At 61.5% G+C, this 16,427-nt stretch overlaps 1 protein-coding gene across 2 annotated transcripts; it reads right to left on the bottom strand.

Moving 5' to 3' along the window:
- Positions 1-863: 863 nt before the first annotated feature.
- SDF4 (stromal cell derived factor 4) lies at positions 864-16,388 on the bottom strand. Of its 2 annotated transcripts, none has more exons than XM_024255654.3 (7): positions 16,104-16,388; positions 12,688-13,166; positions 8,059-8,195; positions 7,471-7,584; positions 2,799-2,957; positions 2,487-2,662; positions 864-1,652 (listed from the first exon to the last, which is right to left on the bottom strand). In XM_024255654.3, the coding sequence occupies exons 2-7, from the start codon at positions 13,011-13,013 to the stop codon at positions 1,476-1,478; spliced, it is 1,089 nt and encodes a 362-aa protein (XP_024111422.1). In that variant the 5' UTR covers positions 13,014-13,166; positions 16,104-16,388; the 3' UTR covers positions 864-1,475. The 2 variants fall into 2 exon arrangements, with proteins under 2 accessions (XP_024111422.1, XP_024111426.1); XM_024255658.3 differs by having other exon boundaries at positions 864-1,833; positions 16,104-16,274.
- Between the last annotated feature and the right edge of the window lie 39 nt (positions 16,389-16,427).

The following is a 16,427-nucleotide window of genomic DNA, read 5'->3' as shown; positions in this document are numbered from 1 at the left end:
TGGCCAGGGCCTCTGAAGGGCCAGGTGCCACCACATACCCAGCTGTCCCCCCGCCGTCGTGTCCAGCACAGCATGGCCTCAGCTCACACCTCCCACCTCTGGGTGCAGGGCCCTCAGCACAGGGTGTCGAATGCTGCTACGGCTATGATGGTCCCTGGCTGTGGCCTGGGGGCCACGGATGGGGAAAGGCAGAGTCCAGGCCACCGAAGGTTGGCTCCAGGGAATTACAGCACCTTAGAGCAGGGCATGGGACCGTCCTCCCACCACCTGCCCTGGCCGTGGCTCTGTGAATCTTGTTTGCCTGGGAACCAGCCCAGGTGCCAACCCGCCCTCTCGGCCCCACAGGGGCCCCTGGGCAGGTGGGCTCAGGGCAGAGGCCAGTCACATGGGCACCGCAGGCAGACTGAGAAGGACACACTCCTGGCTTCCCTGAGCTCCCACTGGGAGAGCCAGGACACAGCCTGGGCCCCCACACGCCACAGAGCAGGACCCCCACCAGCCGTCCTAAGACACCCCATTCTCTGCCCCATCTGGGGCTAGGCCTGCCCCACTGCACCCAAAGACCTTGCCATCCTCCACCCAAAACTCCCCCAGGCGGCTCTGGCTCCTGCCTTAAATGTCCAAACCTCAAACTCAGTGGACACGTCTGCTGCCCCCTGGACCCCTACTCACAAACGCAGCGCTGCCCTCCGTCCTCCCAGAGCCCCTGCCCATTGCCACCTGCCAGGAGAATCACCTCGAACCGGCCATGACCTCCAACCCTCCACATGACCCAGCGCCAGCCTCCAGCGCTCCAGTGGAAACTGTAACCACAAATGTAGCACGCTGGTGTTGTGTTTTGTTTCACACCCAAAGAATGAAGCTGACCGAAAAAGGCAACTATATTTAAAGTAAATTAATGTGATTCTTGTCACAACAAATATTTGCATTTTCTCGGCGGCAGCTGCGGGACCTGGGTGGCTCCGACACGCCAGGCCCGGGAAGGACCCGGCACCCTCCGCTGAACTTCCTGGCTACTCATTTCCAGCGAAGTTTAATCTATTTTTAATAATCGTTCAGTTTTCAAGGAAATGGAGGAGCTGTTATTTCCCACGGAGCGGGGGCCCTGGGAGGGGCCGGGCCCAGAGGTTCCGGCCGCGATGCCGTCAGCGCCTTCGGCAAAGTGACTGAAGCGAGATTTCGTTCTCAGAAGTGAGATGCAGCGATTTCGAGGGACCAGGGAGGAGGCGGCGCCGCGGAGCCACAGCCCAGCCCCGCGCCCCGGCGGCATCACAGCCGAAGCCTCGCCGGGGTGCGCGCTGCAGAGGGGACGCGCCGCTCATCAACTGGGGCAGCCGCGGTCCGTCGGCCGGTGGCGGGCGGCAGGGAGGAGGTGGGGTCCGGGACAGCCACGGAGGGACAGCCACGGAGCCCGGAGTCACCCGCGGGGCCGCCCTGGTGGGGCGTGGGGGGCGGCGCGGGGCGCGGCCGGGCGCTCAAAACTCCTCGTGCACGCTGCGCGCGTAGTCCACCAGCTTGCTGCCCGTGAAGAACTCGCTGTACTTGAGCACCTCCTCGGGCTCCAGGTGGTGGTTCTGGTTCTCGTCCGCGACGGCGATCATCTGCTTGGCCTCGTTCAGGGCGTTGTACTCGTTCATGGGGTCCATGTAGCTCTGCGGGCGAGCGGGGCACAGGTCAGCGTCCGCCTTTCCCCTTCCCAGCGCCGGCCCGCCCGGGAGGCCCTCCAGGCTCCGCTCAGGGGAGGAGCAGCTGGGCCCGAGCTCCGCGGACATCCGCGCGAAGTGGCTCTTTATTTAAGGTGCCTGTTGGCTGCAGCGGGAGTGTGGGCACGTCCTGGAAGGTTCCCGAAGGGAGGCGGCATCAATGAAAACACAGGGCAGGGAGAAGCCAGGGGCCCTGGAAGGCCTGCCCGGGGCCGGCAGGGGTAATGGGGCACAGGGGCTACACAGACCTGGACCCCAGTTCTGAAGGATCCCTAACCTGGGCCCGGCCCACTGGCTGTCGCCAGGAATCACAGGAGTCTACATAAAAACAAGATGACTCACTCAGCAGTGGGAGAAAAACAAGCCTACACATGATACCAGTGAAAACGCTTCAGAGGAAGGTGGTAAATTCCAGCCATGTGGCACAGGCTGCCCCACCCACCGGCACCTGCTGGGCCTTGGACCTGCCTCCAAGCTGGGCCCAGCATGAGCTTCCCCTTGTGGTCCCGTTAAAAAGGGGCTGTGAGAACCCTGACGCCTCCGCAAGGGGCTGAGGATGGAGCCAGGCCAGGCCCGCCCATCTCTGATCCGTCTGAACCTAAACGCCAACAACGGCCATGCGGCCTGGTGGACACCGCTGAGCACACGCCCCAGTGACCAGCCCAGGCAGAGCCTCAGGCCGGACACCAGCACGGCTTCCTGTCTCAGGTCCAGATCCACCGGCCCCTCCCCCCACGGCGCCTCGCAGGGCCGGCTCCGGGACGCAGCTGCGCCAGGGCTCACCTCCAGCTCCTCTGCGGTCACGATCCCGTCATGGTTGGAGTCAATGAGCTCCTCAAACTCCTTTTTTCTGTCTTTCACCCAGTTGTCGTCAATGTCCTGGCCCTGCTGGTTCTCCACGGTGCCCACGGGCAGGGAGATGAACTCGGGCAGAGAGAGTTGCTTGTCACCGTCCTGGTCTGAGAGACAGAAATGGGTCAGCCCAAACCCAGGCTGGGGCTCCCGCAGGACCTGCCCCGACCTCCTGACGATGCCCGGCCCCTGCCAGTCGGTCCCCGGGCCCTGGCGTGCCGGCCAGGCTGGACCCAGCCTCACCCAGGTCCCGGACGATCTCCTTCACCATGAACCTGAGCATTCCCCGGCTATGCTCGGGGTGCAGGAACGATAGGAACTCCTCCTCCGTCAGCAGCAGGTCTGCGGGGGGGCTGTCCGCCTGGTACCAGCGGTCCTTCAAGTTCTCCAGGACTTCCTGTGCTGAGAGGGGTGCAGCCTGTGGGCATCGAGGCAGACACACGCCGGCACGCAAATCCAGAAAGTTCTGAGAGGTGCTGCCTGAACTCGAGGGACACAGCCACCCACAAAACCAGGGCCCCACCCTCCAGGATTCACACGTCCCCAGAACATGGCCCAGCCCCCAAGACACAGCCTGGACCCCCGCCAAGACATAACCCAGAGCCTCCCACAGGCCTGATCCCCAAAGGCATAGCTTGGACCCCCCACACAGCCCAGACTCCCCAAGACAGCCTGGACCCCCCCCCGCCCCAGACCCCCCAAAACATGGACTCCCCACAGACACAGCCCAGACCCCCAGGACATGGCCTGGACCCCCCACACAGCCCAGACCCCTCAAGACATGATCCAGAACCTCCCCATGGCCCAGACCCCCCCAGGACACAGCTCAGAGCCCCTCATGCCTGGGACCCCTCAGGATGTGCCCGGGCCCCACCCCCCACACCCGCCCCTCTGGAGGAGCGGAATCACCCTGAAGGCTGACGTGCGCGTGGCGCCGCGGGGCAAAGGACTCACTGCCCTTTTCCATTTCCTTCGCGTGTGACGTCACAGAGAGGAAAACACAGTTTCTAGAAATGACTGAGACTGGGGCTGAGCAGAGCTTCCCAGGAACCCTCCCGGCCGGGACGCGGCACTGCCTCTGGGTGTGTGGCCCCCGCTCTCCTGACGGGCCCTCACCCCGAGGTCCCCACACATCCCAAGGGACCCACGCCACCCTCGGTCTCCAGGGCAGAAACACCACCTCCTGCCCCATCTTGGGGCTCACTGCAGTCAGTGGCCAAGTCCAGTGCTGAGGCCCATGCTCAGCCCCCTGCACGTGAGGCCCGACTCTGCCCTGGCCGAAGCCCCTGCCACAAGCCCAGCAGCCTCTGGGGCGGTCACCGCGGGAGGATGAGGCCCAGTTGCCGTCCCATCTTATCGCTTTCTGAACAACCTCCATCTACATGACCGGTTCACTTAAAGGAAGACAGGAGTGACGGGGCTGTGAGGCCTGGGGCACCCCTCCCTGTCTGCTCCACCGCAGCTCCTGGGATGGATGGACGGGGCCGAACTGAGACCCACCCAGGAGAGGCACAGACGCCCCAGACAGGCCGGCCGAGAGATGCTTTCTCCAGCACAGGATTCTCACAGCCACCGCCCAGCCCCAGCACCAACCTCAGGCTGGTGGAGAAGCCTTGAGTCCCAGTCCCTCCCCACTAGCCGGGTCTCTGCTGTTAGTGAAGGATCTGGAGGAGAGACCCTCCCGGATCAGGGAGGGTCAACGACTGCTGCCCCTGTGAGAAGACGACGCAGACCCAGAGAGAGGCAGCGATGGAGGCGGGGGAAGGGGGTGATGCCCGCCTGCCACGCCTTCACCGCAGTCCCCAGAATCAGGTCTGCGGCGCGCGGACAGCAGCCCCAGGACTCACGCGGTGGCCGTCACAGGAGCCATGCAGGGAGGGGTCGGAGGTCGCAGGAGCGACGCCTGCCAGCGCTTCCCAGGCCCACCGTCCAGGACCCGGCAGCTGCTCTTCCTGAGCCAGAAACCAAATACCCGAAGGGGTCGGGGGGTCCTAGGCACCCTGAGGTCGGGGAGGCCAAGACGGATCGGACGCGGTTGGGCAGGGAACGGCACCTCAGCACGCATGGGGACCCCCAAAGCGCAGAGTGAATTCTAAATACACCTCTGCTGAGCCCCAAAGGTAGACGGAGGCTTCACAGAAATGTCACAGAGCTCTAGGTCCAGGTGGGACATGTCCTGGGCAGAAAAGATCCAAATAAAGTGGCACCAAGGAAAGACAGACACAATCAGAGTTGGGGCGCGGGCACGGGCAAGGGCCTCCTGCCCCTGCACATCGCCAACAGGCTGGACCAATGGGACGAAGGTTAAAGGCGCAGTCAGGACAGCAGGGAACGCGAGACCTAGGGGGGAGGCACAAACCATGTGTGGTGAGGAAAACGTAAACCACTCTTTTGGAAAGGAAATAATAACATCCACTTTGGCCAGGCACTGGGGCTTGTGCCTGTAATCCCGGCATGCTGGGAGGCTGCGGCAGGCAGATCCCTTTAGCCCAGGAGTTCAAGACCAGCCTGGGCAACACAGGGAGATCCTCTTAGTTTTAGTTTTTTTAATGTCCAATTTGTAGGATTTAGAACGGACAGGACCAAACTCCAGATGAGAGTACATGAACTGGGAAAAGAGCAGGCAGAGCCAACAGGCTCAAAAGTCTCCACGTCATTCTAGAAGATCCAGGCCAGGCACAGGGGCTCATGCCTGCAACCCCAGGATGGGGAGAGGCCGAGGTAGGCGGGTCACTCACGTCTGCAATCCCAGGACTGGGGGCGGCCAAGCAGGTCACTTGAACCCTCTGAAATCTCAAGAGTTTCAGACCTACCTAGGCAACATGGGGAGACCTTGCGTCTATAAAATATGTATTTTTGAATCAGCTGGGCATGGTGGCACACACTGGTGGTCCCAGTTACTCAGGAGGCCGCCCCCCATGGGGGCTGGTCACATGCTATGGGCCGTTCCTGGCAAGAACGTATCTTACACCTTTATTTTTTTTATCCTCCAAGGAGGATAGATTCAGCCCAGGATGTGGAGACTACAAGTGAGCTGAGATCGCACCACTGCACTCCAGCCTGGGCAACAGTGAGACCCTCACTCTTAAACAATTAAAAATTAAAAATTAAAAAAAGAAAGAGATTAAGACTAGGCGCAGTGGCTCACGCCTGTAATCCCAGCACTTTGGGAGGCTGCGGTAGGCGGATCACTTAAGTCCAAGAGTTTGAGACCAACCTGGCCAACACAGCAAAATCTAACCGTACAAAAAATACAAAAATTAGCCAGGCGTGGTTATGGCGCCTGTGGTCCCAGCTACCTGGGAGGCTGAGGTAGGAGGATCGCCTGAGCCCTGGAAGGTGCGGCTGCAGGGAGCCGAGACTGCACCACTGCTCTGCAGGTTGGGTAGCAGAGTGAGACCGTCTCATGAAAAAACAAAGAAGAGGTGGTTTGCCTTGAGACTCTGGTGAGGAAATGTGTGTTACCGATAAGTTGAACAGGCACAAAAAATAAAGGTGTAAGATACGCCCAGCCTGCCCGGAGCAGCCCCGTATCACGTGACCAGCCCCGTGGGCGACACGGGCGCCCTGCAGGGCAGCAGAGACACCACCCCAGGAAGCCGAGCAGCGACGGAACAGGCGACTCCGCACATTCTCCTCAAAGTCCCGAACCAGACAACGGGCACGACCGGGAAGGGCACACGGAGCCCAGGGTGGCAGCAACGCCACAGTGCCCGCTCAGCTGTGCCTCACAACTGGGCCAGCAGGGGCCTCCACCTGGACGGCTCTCCCAGACCTGGCCCTGTGCGGGGTGGCCTGGCTCTCCCCTCACCTGGCCTTAGCCCAGGTGCCGGACCCCACCCAGCCCCACCCTCTTCACGCAGAGGCACCAGCTTGGACCCACCCAGGGCTGAGGCTGCCCTGCGGGCCAACGGCCACACCCCAGACCCAAGGAAGAGCCTCTCCCTGGGACCTGACCGCTCTCTGGCGACCACCTGACGGCCACACAGATGTCTCCAGCAGACCCAGACCCCAGGGCCAGGCCCTCAGGTACAGGCCGTGCCCTCTCCCTGGGAAACTCTGCCTCACGTGGCCTTCAGAGTATGGGGCAGGCCCCACCCCAGACTCCCAGCCTCAGATTCTCTGCAGGACCTAACTGAGTAACGGCCGTGAAGGTGCCGTGACCAGCAGAGCTGAAAGCTGCCCGGGCACAGCTCGCACGCTCCCCACCGGACTCCTGGGTGGCGCCTAGGTCAGCAATGGCTTCACCCACTTCCCTCCTGACAGCCACCACCACCCAGGTTGGGCCATACTGTCAGGATGAACACGTGTGCGCGTGCGCATACAATGGGCGTGAGGGCGCACTCACCTGCATGTACTCACGAGCGCACACGAACGGCTACCTGGATGTACTCACAAGCACACGCACAGTGCACTTGTACACACGACACGCACACGCACAGCGCACTCGTACACACGACACGCACACGCACCGCCTGTGCTCACGAGCACACGCACAGCGCACTCGTACACACGACACGCACACGCACCGCCTGTGCTCACGAGCACACGCACAGCGCACTCGTACACACGACACGCACACGCACCGCCTGTGCTCACGAGCACACGCACAGCGCACTCGTACACACGACACGCACACGCACCGCATGTGCTCACGAGCACACGCACAGCGCACTCGTACACACGACACGCACACGCACCGCCTGTGTTCACGAGCACACGCACAGTGCACTCGTACATGACACAGGCACACACTCACCCACAGGTACTCACGAGCACACGCACGGTGCACTCATACGACACGCACACACACGTACTCACGAGCACACACGCACGGCACACTCATGTACACACAACACACGCACGCACACCGGGATGCCTGAGACCGGTGGCGGGAGCCTGGCTGAGCACTCACTTTCCTCGTCCACTTTGAGTTCCTCGTTGAGCCTGATGGCATCGGCAACCTCCTTCTCGCTATGGCCTTTACTCGCCAAAAACTTCACCTTATACTCGTCCCAGGACACGTGGCCTGGAAGAGCAGATCACACCTGTCAGGGCGTCTGATACTGAGCTGAACTTCCTTCTCAATGGAGATGGGGTCTTGCTCTGCTGCCAAGGCTGGAGGCGGCAGGATGCCAGTGTCTGGAGCCCCAGGGCCCCGGCCAGCACCCCACACCCGTTTCCTCACCTGTGAGGCCAGCTGGCAATGTCTGTACCTCGGGGCCACCAAGAGGCATAGGCACCACCAGATGAAGGCCCCAAAGTCCTAAGAGGCGCCCTCCATGGGCCACGCCCAGTGCTTGGCACACACGCCTTTGTCACCAAGATTCTGGCATCATGAACCCAGCTTCCGTGCACCCCACCACACCGCGGGGTCTCTGGCTGACGCTTCCCCACCGCCCGTCCCTCAGACAGGGCCTGTCTGCCCTCCAGCCACCAGGCAAGGCCCATGGCCCCGCCCGCCCCGCCCACTGCCCCACCCGCCCCGGCTGGGCCACAGTACCGTCCCCGTCAGGGTCCACCGCGCGGAAGTGTGTCTTGCTCTCCTCCATGGCCTCCTGGAAGTGCTCAGCCGTCTTCTCCATGATCCAGCGCTGCATCTCCTTGGCACTGATCTTCCGGTCAGTGTTCACATCCACCCTGCAAGACAGCAAATGGGCAGGTGGCCGTCAGACTGGGCCCCCAGGACCCCGAACAGCCAGATGGATGCCGCCGGCCCAGGACTCCATGGCAGCGTGAACCTGCCACCAACAGCGACAGGCTCCACCGGGCGATGCAAAAAGCGTCTGGGACGTGGGGCTTGTGGGGCACGGGGCCACGCAAGAGACGCTGGGGAAGGTGGGTGCCACAGTCCCCTCCCCAGGGAGACACATGGACCCTCCCCCTCCATCACACAGAATCACCACCAGACCCCACTCTCCAACCACAGCTTCCAAAAGTCACACTCTTCACGTTTTATTTTATTTTTTGAGACAGAGTCTCGCTCTGTCGCCCAGGCTGGAGTGCAGTGGCGCAATCTTGGCTCAGTGCAACCTCCGCCTCCCGGGTTCAAGCGATTCTCCTGCCTCAGCCTCCTGATTAGCTGGGATTACAGGGGCGCACCACCACGCCTGGCTAATTTTTGTATTTTTAATAGAAATAAGGTTTCACCATGTTGGGCAGGCTAGTCTCAAACTCCTGACCTCAAATGATCCACCCACCTCAGCCTCCCAATGTGCTAGGATTACAGGTGTGGCCACTGGGCCTGGCCCATGTTTTATTTTAGATGCTTCAGGGATGGCTACACAAAAACCTTCATATAGGCAGGACGCAGCGGCCACACCTATAATCCCAGCACATTGGGAGGCTAAGACAGGTGGATCACTTGAGCCCAGGAGTTCAAGACCAGCCTGGGCAACACAGGGAGACCCCACCTCTACAAAAAACAATTACGAAAATTCACCGGGCGCGGTGGCGTGCACCTGTGGTTTCAGCTACTCAAGAGGCTGAGGTGGGAGGCCTGCCTGAACCTGGAACGTGGAGGTTGCAGTGAACTGTGATCACACCACTGAACTCTAGCCTGGGCGGCACAGTGAGACCCTGACTCAAGACAAAACAAAACCCTTCATATAAATGTAAAGTTGTGAGATTTAGGAAGAAGACCATGTGAGGACTTAACATTGTGTGCAAGGATGGAAGAGACCACAGACTTGGGGGACAGGGACACAGATTGGGGACATGGGGCCAGCGCAGGCCAGGTCAGGAGGCCACAGGCCCCAGGACAGGTCACTCCCGTCCCAGCTTCAGAGCTCGGCTTCACCATCATGTCTTCGTGGAAGCCACAGGCTCCCGCCCCTGCTGCGGCCGCCCGTGTCCCGAGCTCACCTGTTGGAAACTTAACCCCCAGGGCAACAGCGCTGGGAGGCACGGCTTCCAAAGGTGCGAGGTCTCGAGACCCCGGCTGCTGCATTGGCCAGAGGCATCCCCGAGAGTGAGGTGCCCTGGCCCCTTGCCTCTATGCTCTGCTCAGGGGCAGCCGCGGCCACGTTATGAGGTGGCAAGCAGGCCCTCGTCAGGCAGGTGTGGCCTCTGGGACCTGGGCCAGGCAAGCTTCGACGGTGCACACACCGCAGGCACAGCTCAGAGGCACTGGGCAGAGATCCTCACGGAAGGCGGCCAGGCCGCCGCTCACACGCACCCCTCCCTCAGCAGCCGTGGCAGCCCAGAGGTGGACGGGCCTGAGAGGCACCCTCAGCTCCACAGTCCTCAAAACACACTGGCTGGGGAGGGGACTACCCGGGTGGCCATGTGACAGGTGGGGCACCTGGGGGGCCTCACGTGGACAGCAGCATCCTCAACTGCTCCGGCCACGCTCCACACATGCCACAGACACGGGCCACACATGCCACACACTCCACACGCACCACACACTACACACATGCCACAGACACGGGCCACATGCTCCACACACTCCACACACACCACACATGCCACAGACACGGACCACACGCTCCACACACGACACACGCTCCACACGTGCTACAGACACGGACCACACGCTCCACATGCTCCACACGTGCCACAGACACGGACCACACGCGCCACACACCACACGCACCCCACGCTCCACACAACTCCACACGCTCCACACGCACCACAGACACAGGCACACACGAGGCAGAGCAAAAAGCAAAAAGGTGGAAAGAAACCACATGGTGCAGGATTCCAGTCAAGATGTTGGCAAGGAGTCACTCATCCAAATTCAGGTGCCTGAAGACACAGCTGCAGGGCGGTGCAGGTATATGGAGCTGGCAGGCCCACACGCAAGCGCACAGGCCAGTACCCGCGTGTACACAGCACACACACATGAACAGGGTTGGCAAAACACAAATGTGACTGGGCTGGTGCACACGCATGTTATCAAGCTCTGGCTCCTGAGAGAACAAGGGCAAGACGCCCAGTGCCCAGACCCTGGCTTCCAGCTCCAGCCACAGGAGCCAGGGCTTCCTGGAAAGGCGGCAGCTATTGCGCTGGGGTAGGTGGCACGGAGGCGAGCCCAGAGCATCTCACAGTGCCAAGAAGCGGGAAGGAAAGCCTGGAGCATCTCATGGTGCCGGGAAGCGGGAAGGAAGTGAAGCTCAAAAGCCCCTACGACAGGGCACCTCCCCTCTGGGTGCTCTTTGCAGAAACCCTCAACCCTGTACAGTCAGAAGGAAACATGGCACCTCCCCTCTGGGTGCTCCTTCCAGAAACCCGCAACCCTTATAGTCAGGAGAAAACACATCCCACAAGCCCAAACTGAGGGACATCCTAAAACCTCCTACCCAGCCCTCCTCAGAACTGTTACATCCTCACAAAAACATGAGAGTCTGAGATGCCGTCCCAGCCCAGAGGAGACAGAGGAGACAGGACAGCTTAGTGAACGTGGGTCCTGGAGGGACGGGGCCCTACGCAGGAGGGCGAGAAGGGACCCACGTGCTGGGAAGGGAAGTCTAAACACCCACAGCGGCTGCTGTCGCCGCTCGGTGCAGCAGTCAGGGAGACCCGGAGACCTGCTGTCACTTCCCACTCCCCATGCCTACCTCCTCAAGCAAGACGGCTTGGGGTTTCATTACAGGCACCAAAAAGAAACCCCGGTCCAGCTGGAGACGAACCGAGCAGAAGCCTCAACTCCCCTCTCCCAGGCGTGTAGCCCACCCCTAGCACCGGCCGAGCAGGGACGGGGACCCTTCCCCTGTGACGCCGCGAGCCAGGCCTTCGTGAGCTCAGGGGTGGTGAACCTGACAGGCCCCAGGGAGCACCAGCGGCCTCTTCGTGGGTTGGTCAGGTCACCACCAAGTGAACTCAGGCCGCGCAAGGACCCCCGAACCGTGCCATCTGAGGAGAGGTGCAAGGGGACACCACATCTGGCGCCCAGGTCCTCCAGCTGGCACCGTGCCTCCGTCCCACCAGCTCACCTGTGCTCGGCCCGAAAGCCTGGATCCTCAGGGCCCTCCCGCCTGGCCCTCAGCCCAAGGGCCCTGGGACAGCCAGACCAGTCCTCACACCTTTCTTACCTGCTCCTGCACCCCAGGACCCCAGCCCTGCCCAACCCCCTTGCTCACCAACTTTGCCACCTGCCCCTCTGCACTGGCCCTGAAGCACCAGGCCCTGCAGGAAGGCAAGCTCGTGGCCAGGCCCTGCGGCGGAAGCTGCCTCCTTGTGCCCAGGTCCCGCAGGTCCCAGGAGGCCCAGGGTGTTCTCTCACCTGCACCCTGGCTCCCTGCCCGGCACCCTGGCTGGCCTGGAGGACTCACGGGCACGCCCTGACCCTGCTCTGCCTCCAGGAGTGAGGCCAGCGCTGAGTGCAAGTGGGTTCCAGGGCCACACCGCAGGGCACCCTGGCCGTGCCGTAAGGAGTAAGGCGCCCGTGCAGGACCTGGCTCCTTATGGGTGAGTGGTCAGGTTGACCCATCTTGGACCCCTCACACCAGGCTCCCGAGACTCAGGGATAGGGTCGGGGGAGAAAGCTCGGCACTAGGCACAGAGGCAGCAAGAGGGTCTCGGGACTCGGCAGGGCGGGGGCAGTGACGGCCAAGGATGGGCCACTGACAGCACAGCTCTGCTCCCGACCAGGCCAGCAAAAGAAGCCAACCCCACACACCCCTAGCCCGCGTGTGACACGCTGCCCGTGTGTGACAGGGACCCCAAACACACAGGATAGAGGGCGTGTCAGGAGGAGCCCAGAGCTCCCTGTACCAGCTCTCCAGCCACCCGTGGCAGCCCCTCACTCCTCAGCCAGGCCTCGTCCAACTGGTGCTGCAGCCTGCGGAGGCTGCCCGTGGCCGGCATCTGCCCCTCAGCATGGAGGACGCTGACCACTGCAGTGCCGCGTGGGCTCCTCTAGGCTATCCTAGGGACGGCCACACAGGCCCACTCTGGCCCTCTGAGCCCCCGGCGGACCCAGGGCATTCAAGGAGCGGCTCTGGGCTGCCAGCGCAGGCCTCGGCGCAAACACAGCAGGCTGGAAGTGGCGCTGATCACCGGCACACCTTCTCATCCTGGCAGGTCCCGACACAGGGCCGGGCGCCCCCCGCGGCGCAAAGCCAGGACAGGAACACATGGGCGAGCGCACGCGGGCAGCCCCCCAGTCTGGGCACACGGTGGCACCTACTTGGAAAAGATGACCATCAGCTTCCTCCGGCTCCGCCGTGGCTCCGCGTCCTCATCAAAGCCACCCAGGTCCTTGCCTAGGAAGACCTCCTGGTGGAAGCCCCGATTGAGGTGCCCGTCCATCTCCAGCTTCACCCCGTTCAGGTGGTCTGGGGGCAGGATCTCACTCTCCTCCCTGTGGGCTGCTCTCTCTCGAGTGGACGAGTGGTTGGCAGGCCGTGCAGACGCGTCCATCAGAAGGACCGCCCCCAGGAGCCAGAGGCAGCACGGAGCCAGGCCAACGAGGGGACCCCACCTGGACGCCATCGCCACCCAGGGCCAGACCATGGGGCAGGCTGCAGGGTGTGGGCCAGGTGCTGGGAGGGGCAGGGGCAGGGGCAGAGGAGGAAGTGAGGTCCTGGCTCCAATCCAAGCCCCAGGCACCACGGAGAGCTCTGTGTCCCCAGGACGGCCACAGGATGGGGACAAGCAGCTCACGGTCTGCAGAGAAACACAGACACATCATTAGCAAGACTCAGCAAGGACTTCCCCAAGCACGTCTATCGTGCAACATGAAACACATCCTTGATTCACAGGATCCAGACCAGGTATTGTTTTCTCCAGACCACATGTGGCACTGTTTTCTCTAGACGACATGTAGCATTGTGTTTCCCCAGACCACACGTGGCATTGTGTTTTCTCCGGACCACACGTGGCATTGTTTTCTCCGGACCACATGTGGCACTGTTTTCTCCAGACCACACATGGTGTATTTTTCTTTATTTTTAGAAACAGGGTCTTGCTCTGTCACCCAGGCTGGAGTGCAGCAGCGACCACAGCTCACCATGACCATGAACTCCTGGGCTCAGGTGATGTTCTCAGCCACCGGAGCAACGGCGACCACAGGCACGCACCGCCACGCCCAGCTAATTTATTTTTATTTTATTTTTTGTAGAGACGGGTCTCGCTGTATTGCCCAGGCTGATCTCAAACTCCTGGCTTCAAGCGATCCTCTTGCCTCAGCCTCCCAAGGTGCTGGGATTACAGGCGTGAGCCACTGTGCCTGGTCTTTTTTTTACAGACACTGAGTTTTCAGCCCTGTCTCTCCGTCTTTCCAGCTCTCTCTCGAGCTGTCAGCACCTCCAGGTGCTAACCTGTCCCCGTCACCCAACACCTGCAGCACAGCCATCCTGTGGGTCCCGGCTCTGTCCCTCCTGGCATCATGCCACTGACCCGTGGGGTTAAGGTCACTCTCCAGACCCTGACTTGAACGTTCTTCAGACCTATGACCTTGGCTAAGTCATGTGGTCTCCCCGGCCTGAGCTTCTCACTAAGAAACAGGAGGCTCCCCCTCTCCCCGCGACTGACCAGGCTTTGCGAAGACAGCCAACCCTAAGTGCAGAGGGCGTCAGAGCCTGGTCCCAGCAAACACACAACCCCCACACACAGATGTGCACACACACATCCACACTCATGAGTGCACATATTACACACACGTGCCCTTGCCCACACTCGCGTGCGAACGCCGAAGCCGGGGAGCCCAGAAGTCTGTCCTGGCGTCCGAGGCGTGGCCAGTCCTGGTGGGAAGCAGGGGCTCACAGGGCCTCATGCCTCACGTATCCCAAAGGGAACTCGGGGTCCTTCCCACCCACGAGCCTGCTCCTTTCACAGTCTGCCCTTCCGGGAAACACCTGCGGGTCCTTTCGGGTGCCGCTGAGGCCCCGCCATGTCACAGCTGTTCCCTGAACACACACGGACTGAGACTCCTGTTCTGTGGCCGTCTTACTCAGCTTCACTGTCCTGGCACCTGCCACTCTGTCTGCACACAGTAGGCGCTCAACGAATGCTACCTTGGGTAATATTAAACGGAGAAATGCTGCCTGCAGGTACCAAGAAACGCCAGTGGGGCCGCCATGAAAGTGGTCCTGAAGTCAGTGCAGTCTCCGCCACAAACCAAGAGGGGTACAAGCCTGGGGTCCCCCAAGGAAGGAAACCCCGGGTGAGGGGCTCATGTCTGATTTTTTTTTTTTTTTCCCAAGACAGAGTCTCACTCTGTCGCCCAGGCTGGAGTGCGGTGGTGCAGTCTCGGCTCACTGCAACCTCCACCTCCCAGGTTCAAGTGATTCTCCTGCCTCGGCCTCTCAGTTAGCTGGGATTACAGACACCCGCCTCCACGCTCCACTAATTTCTGTATTTTTAGTAGAGATGGGGTTTCGCCATGTTGGCCAGGCTGGTCTCCAACTCCTGACCTCAAGTGATCCTCCTGCCTCTGCCTCCCAAAGTGCTGGGACTATAGGCACGAGCCATGCACCCGGCCTGATTTTCTGAACATGGCTGAGGGCTTTTCCCTCCCCTAGTGGTGGCATAATTCTATTCCTGTCGTTCCAGCTCGCCTGGCCAGGGGAGAATCCTGGGTAAGAACCAAGACACCTCCTCCTGGTGCTGACTCCACTAACTACAGTTGTAAAACACACGCTGTGTGCAAAGAGACTGTACTTTGTTCCTAGAGAAAACAAAGCTAGTTCTTGGTTCTACTTATCTTGATGAGTTACACGGTCTACTTGAGGAAGGAGGATCGTGAGACCAGTCTGGGCAACACAGTGAGACTGCGTCTCTTTAAAAAACAAGAACAAAGAGATGAGACCCTGTCTCGAAAAAGGGGGAATAAAAAGTAACCCAAAAATAACTATAAATATCAGGAGTCCATCAAGTGGCGCTTCCTCTCCTTGCTTCACAGTATTCATCACGGTGAGCGAAGCTCCTAGCACAGCGGAGCCGACCTGTCCCACCGGAATGGGGTTTCGACTTCGCCATCCCCTAGAAGCTCAGTTCCCAGCAAGGAGTCGACACACCCTTGCGAAACGGACGTGGGAAACAGCTTAGGCAGAGACGCTATTTCTTTGCCATCCCTGGGCTTCAGCTCTGGTGGAGCGAGGCTATTTCTGACAGTTAACAACACACAAGGTTAGATTCTAAAAGCTCAACAGGGTTCATAACACCGCCCCTGAGCCAGACGTCAAGGGCTCCACACAGCCGACTTCACATCTCCAAATCCTACTAACTGGGGATGAGGGTCCACGCGATTCAGAAGCGGAAGCGGAGGCGCAGGGAAGCGGGGCAGCTTGTCCAAGGTCGCCTCGCCGATAAACGCGAGTCCAACCAGACCCCTCGGGCCTCCGTTTCGCGGTGGCATTCGTAGGTTTTGGCCAATAGAAGACCAGACGTGCCGGCGGCCGGGGAGGCCCGCGTCGTCGGCCCGTCCCTGCCCCCGGGAGCCCCGGTGGCGGCGGAGTCTCGCCAGGGCTCGAGGCCGAGCGGACGGACGATGCCCCAGCCCAGGGCGGGAGGCGGCGGCGGCCTCCAGACCCGCCCTCGCCGTCCGGCCGGCGTACACTTGGCCCCGCGGCCTGCAGCGGCCGCCCCGGGCCCCTCACTCACCGGCCTGCCTCCCCGCGCCCGGGATACGAGGACCAGAGCGAAGCACCCGTGACGCCGCCAACGGGCCCGGATCAGGCCACTGCCATCTTTCTTGCGGGCGGGGGCGGTGCGAACGAGCGCGACCTCACTGAGGGGACGCCGGCGCCACCATCTCTCCTCCGGGCGGAAGCGGTCGCGGGGCCGCTCCGAGGTTGACCAATGAGAAGGGTGCCCGAGGCCACGTGACGGCCGCTCCTGGCACCGCCGCGGCCGCTGATTGGCCGCCGGCCTCCGACCGCCCCCGGGCTCCGCGTCTGCGGAAGGCCCCGGCGCGCTCCCGGGAGC

The sequence above is a fragment of the Pongo abelii genome, chromosome 1 (assembly GCF_028885655.2).
Source record: "Pongo abelii isolate AG06213 chromosome 1, NHGRI_mPonAbe1-v2.0_pri, whole genome shotgun sequence".
Taxonomy (NCBI): Eukaryota; Metazoa; Chordata; class Mammalia; order Primates; family Hominidae; genus Pongo; species Pongo abelii.
Note: the sequence above shows the minus strand (reverse complement) of the source record. Positions and strands in the feature narration are given on the sequence as shown.

Bases quoted from the DNA above. Each gene is read 5' to 3' on its own strand.
- SDF4 (XM_024255654.3), bottom strand. From the start codon at position 13,013: ATGGTCTGGCCCTGGGTGGCGATGGCGTCCAGGTGGGGTCCCCTCGTT. The intron at 8,196-12,687 runs GTAGGTGCCACC...GCTGTCTTGCAG, and splicing joins CTGATGGTCATCTTTTCCAA to GGTGGATGTGAACACTGACC. The intron at 1,653-2,486 runs GTGAGCCCTGGC...GCTCGCCCGCAG, and splicing joins TGACCGCAGAGGAGCTGGAG to AGCTACATGGACCCCATGAA.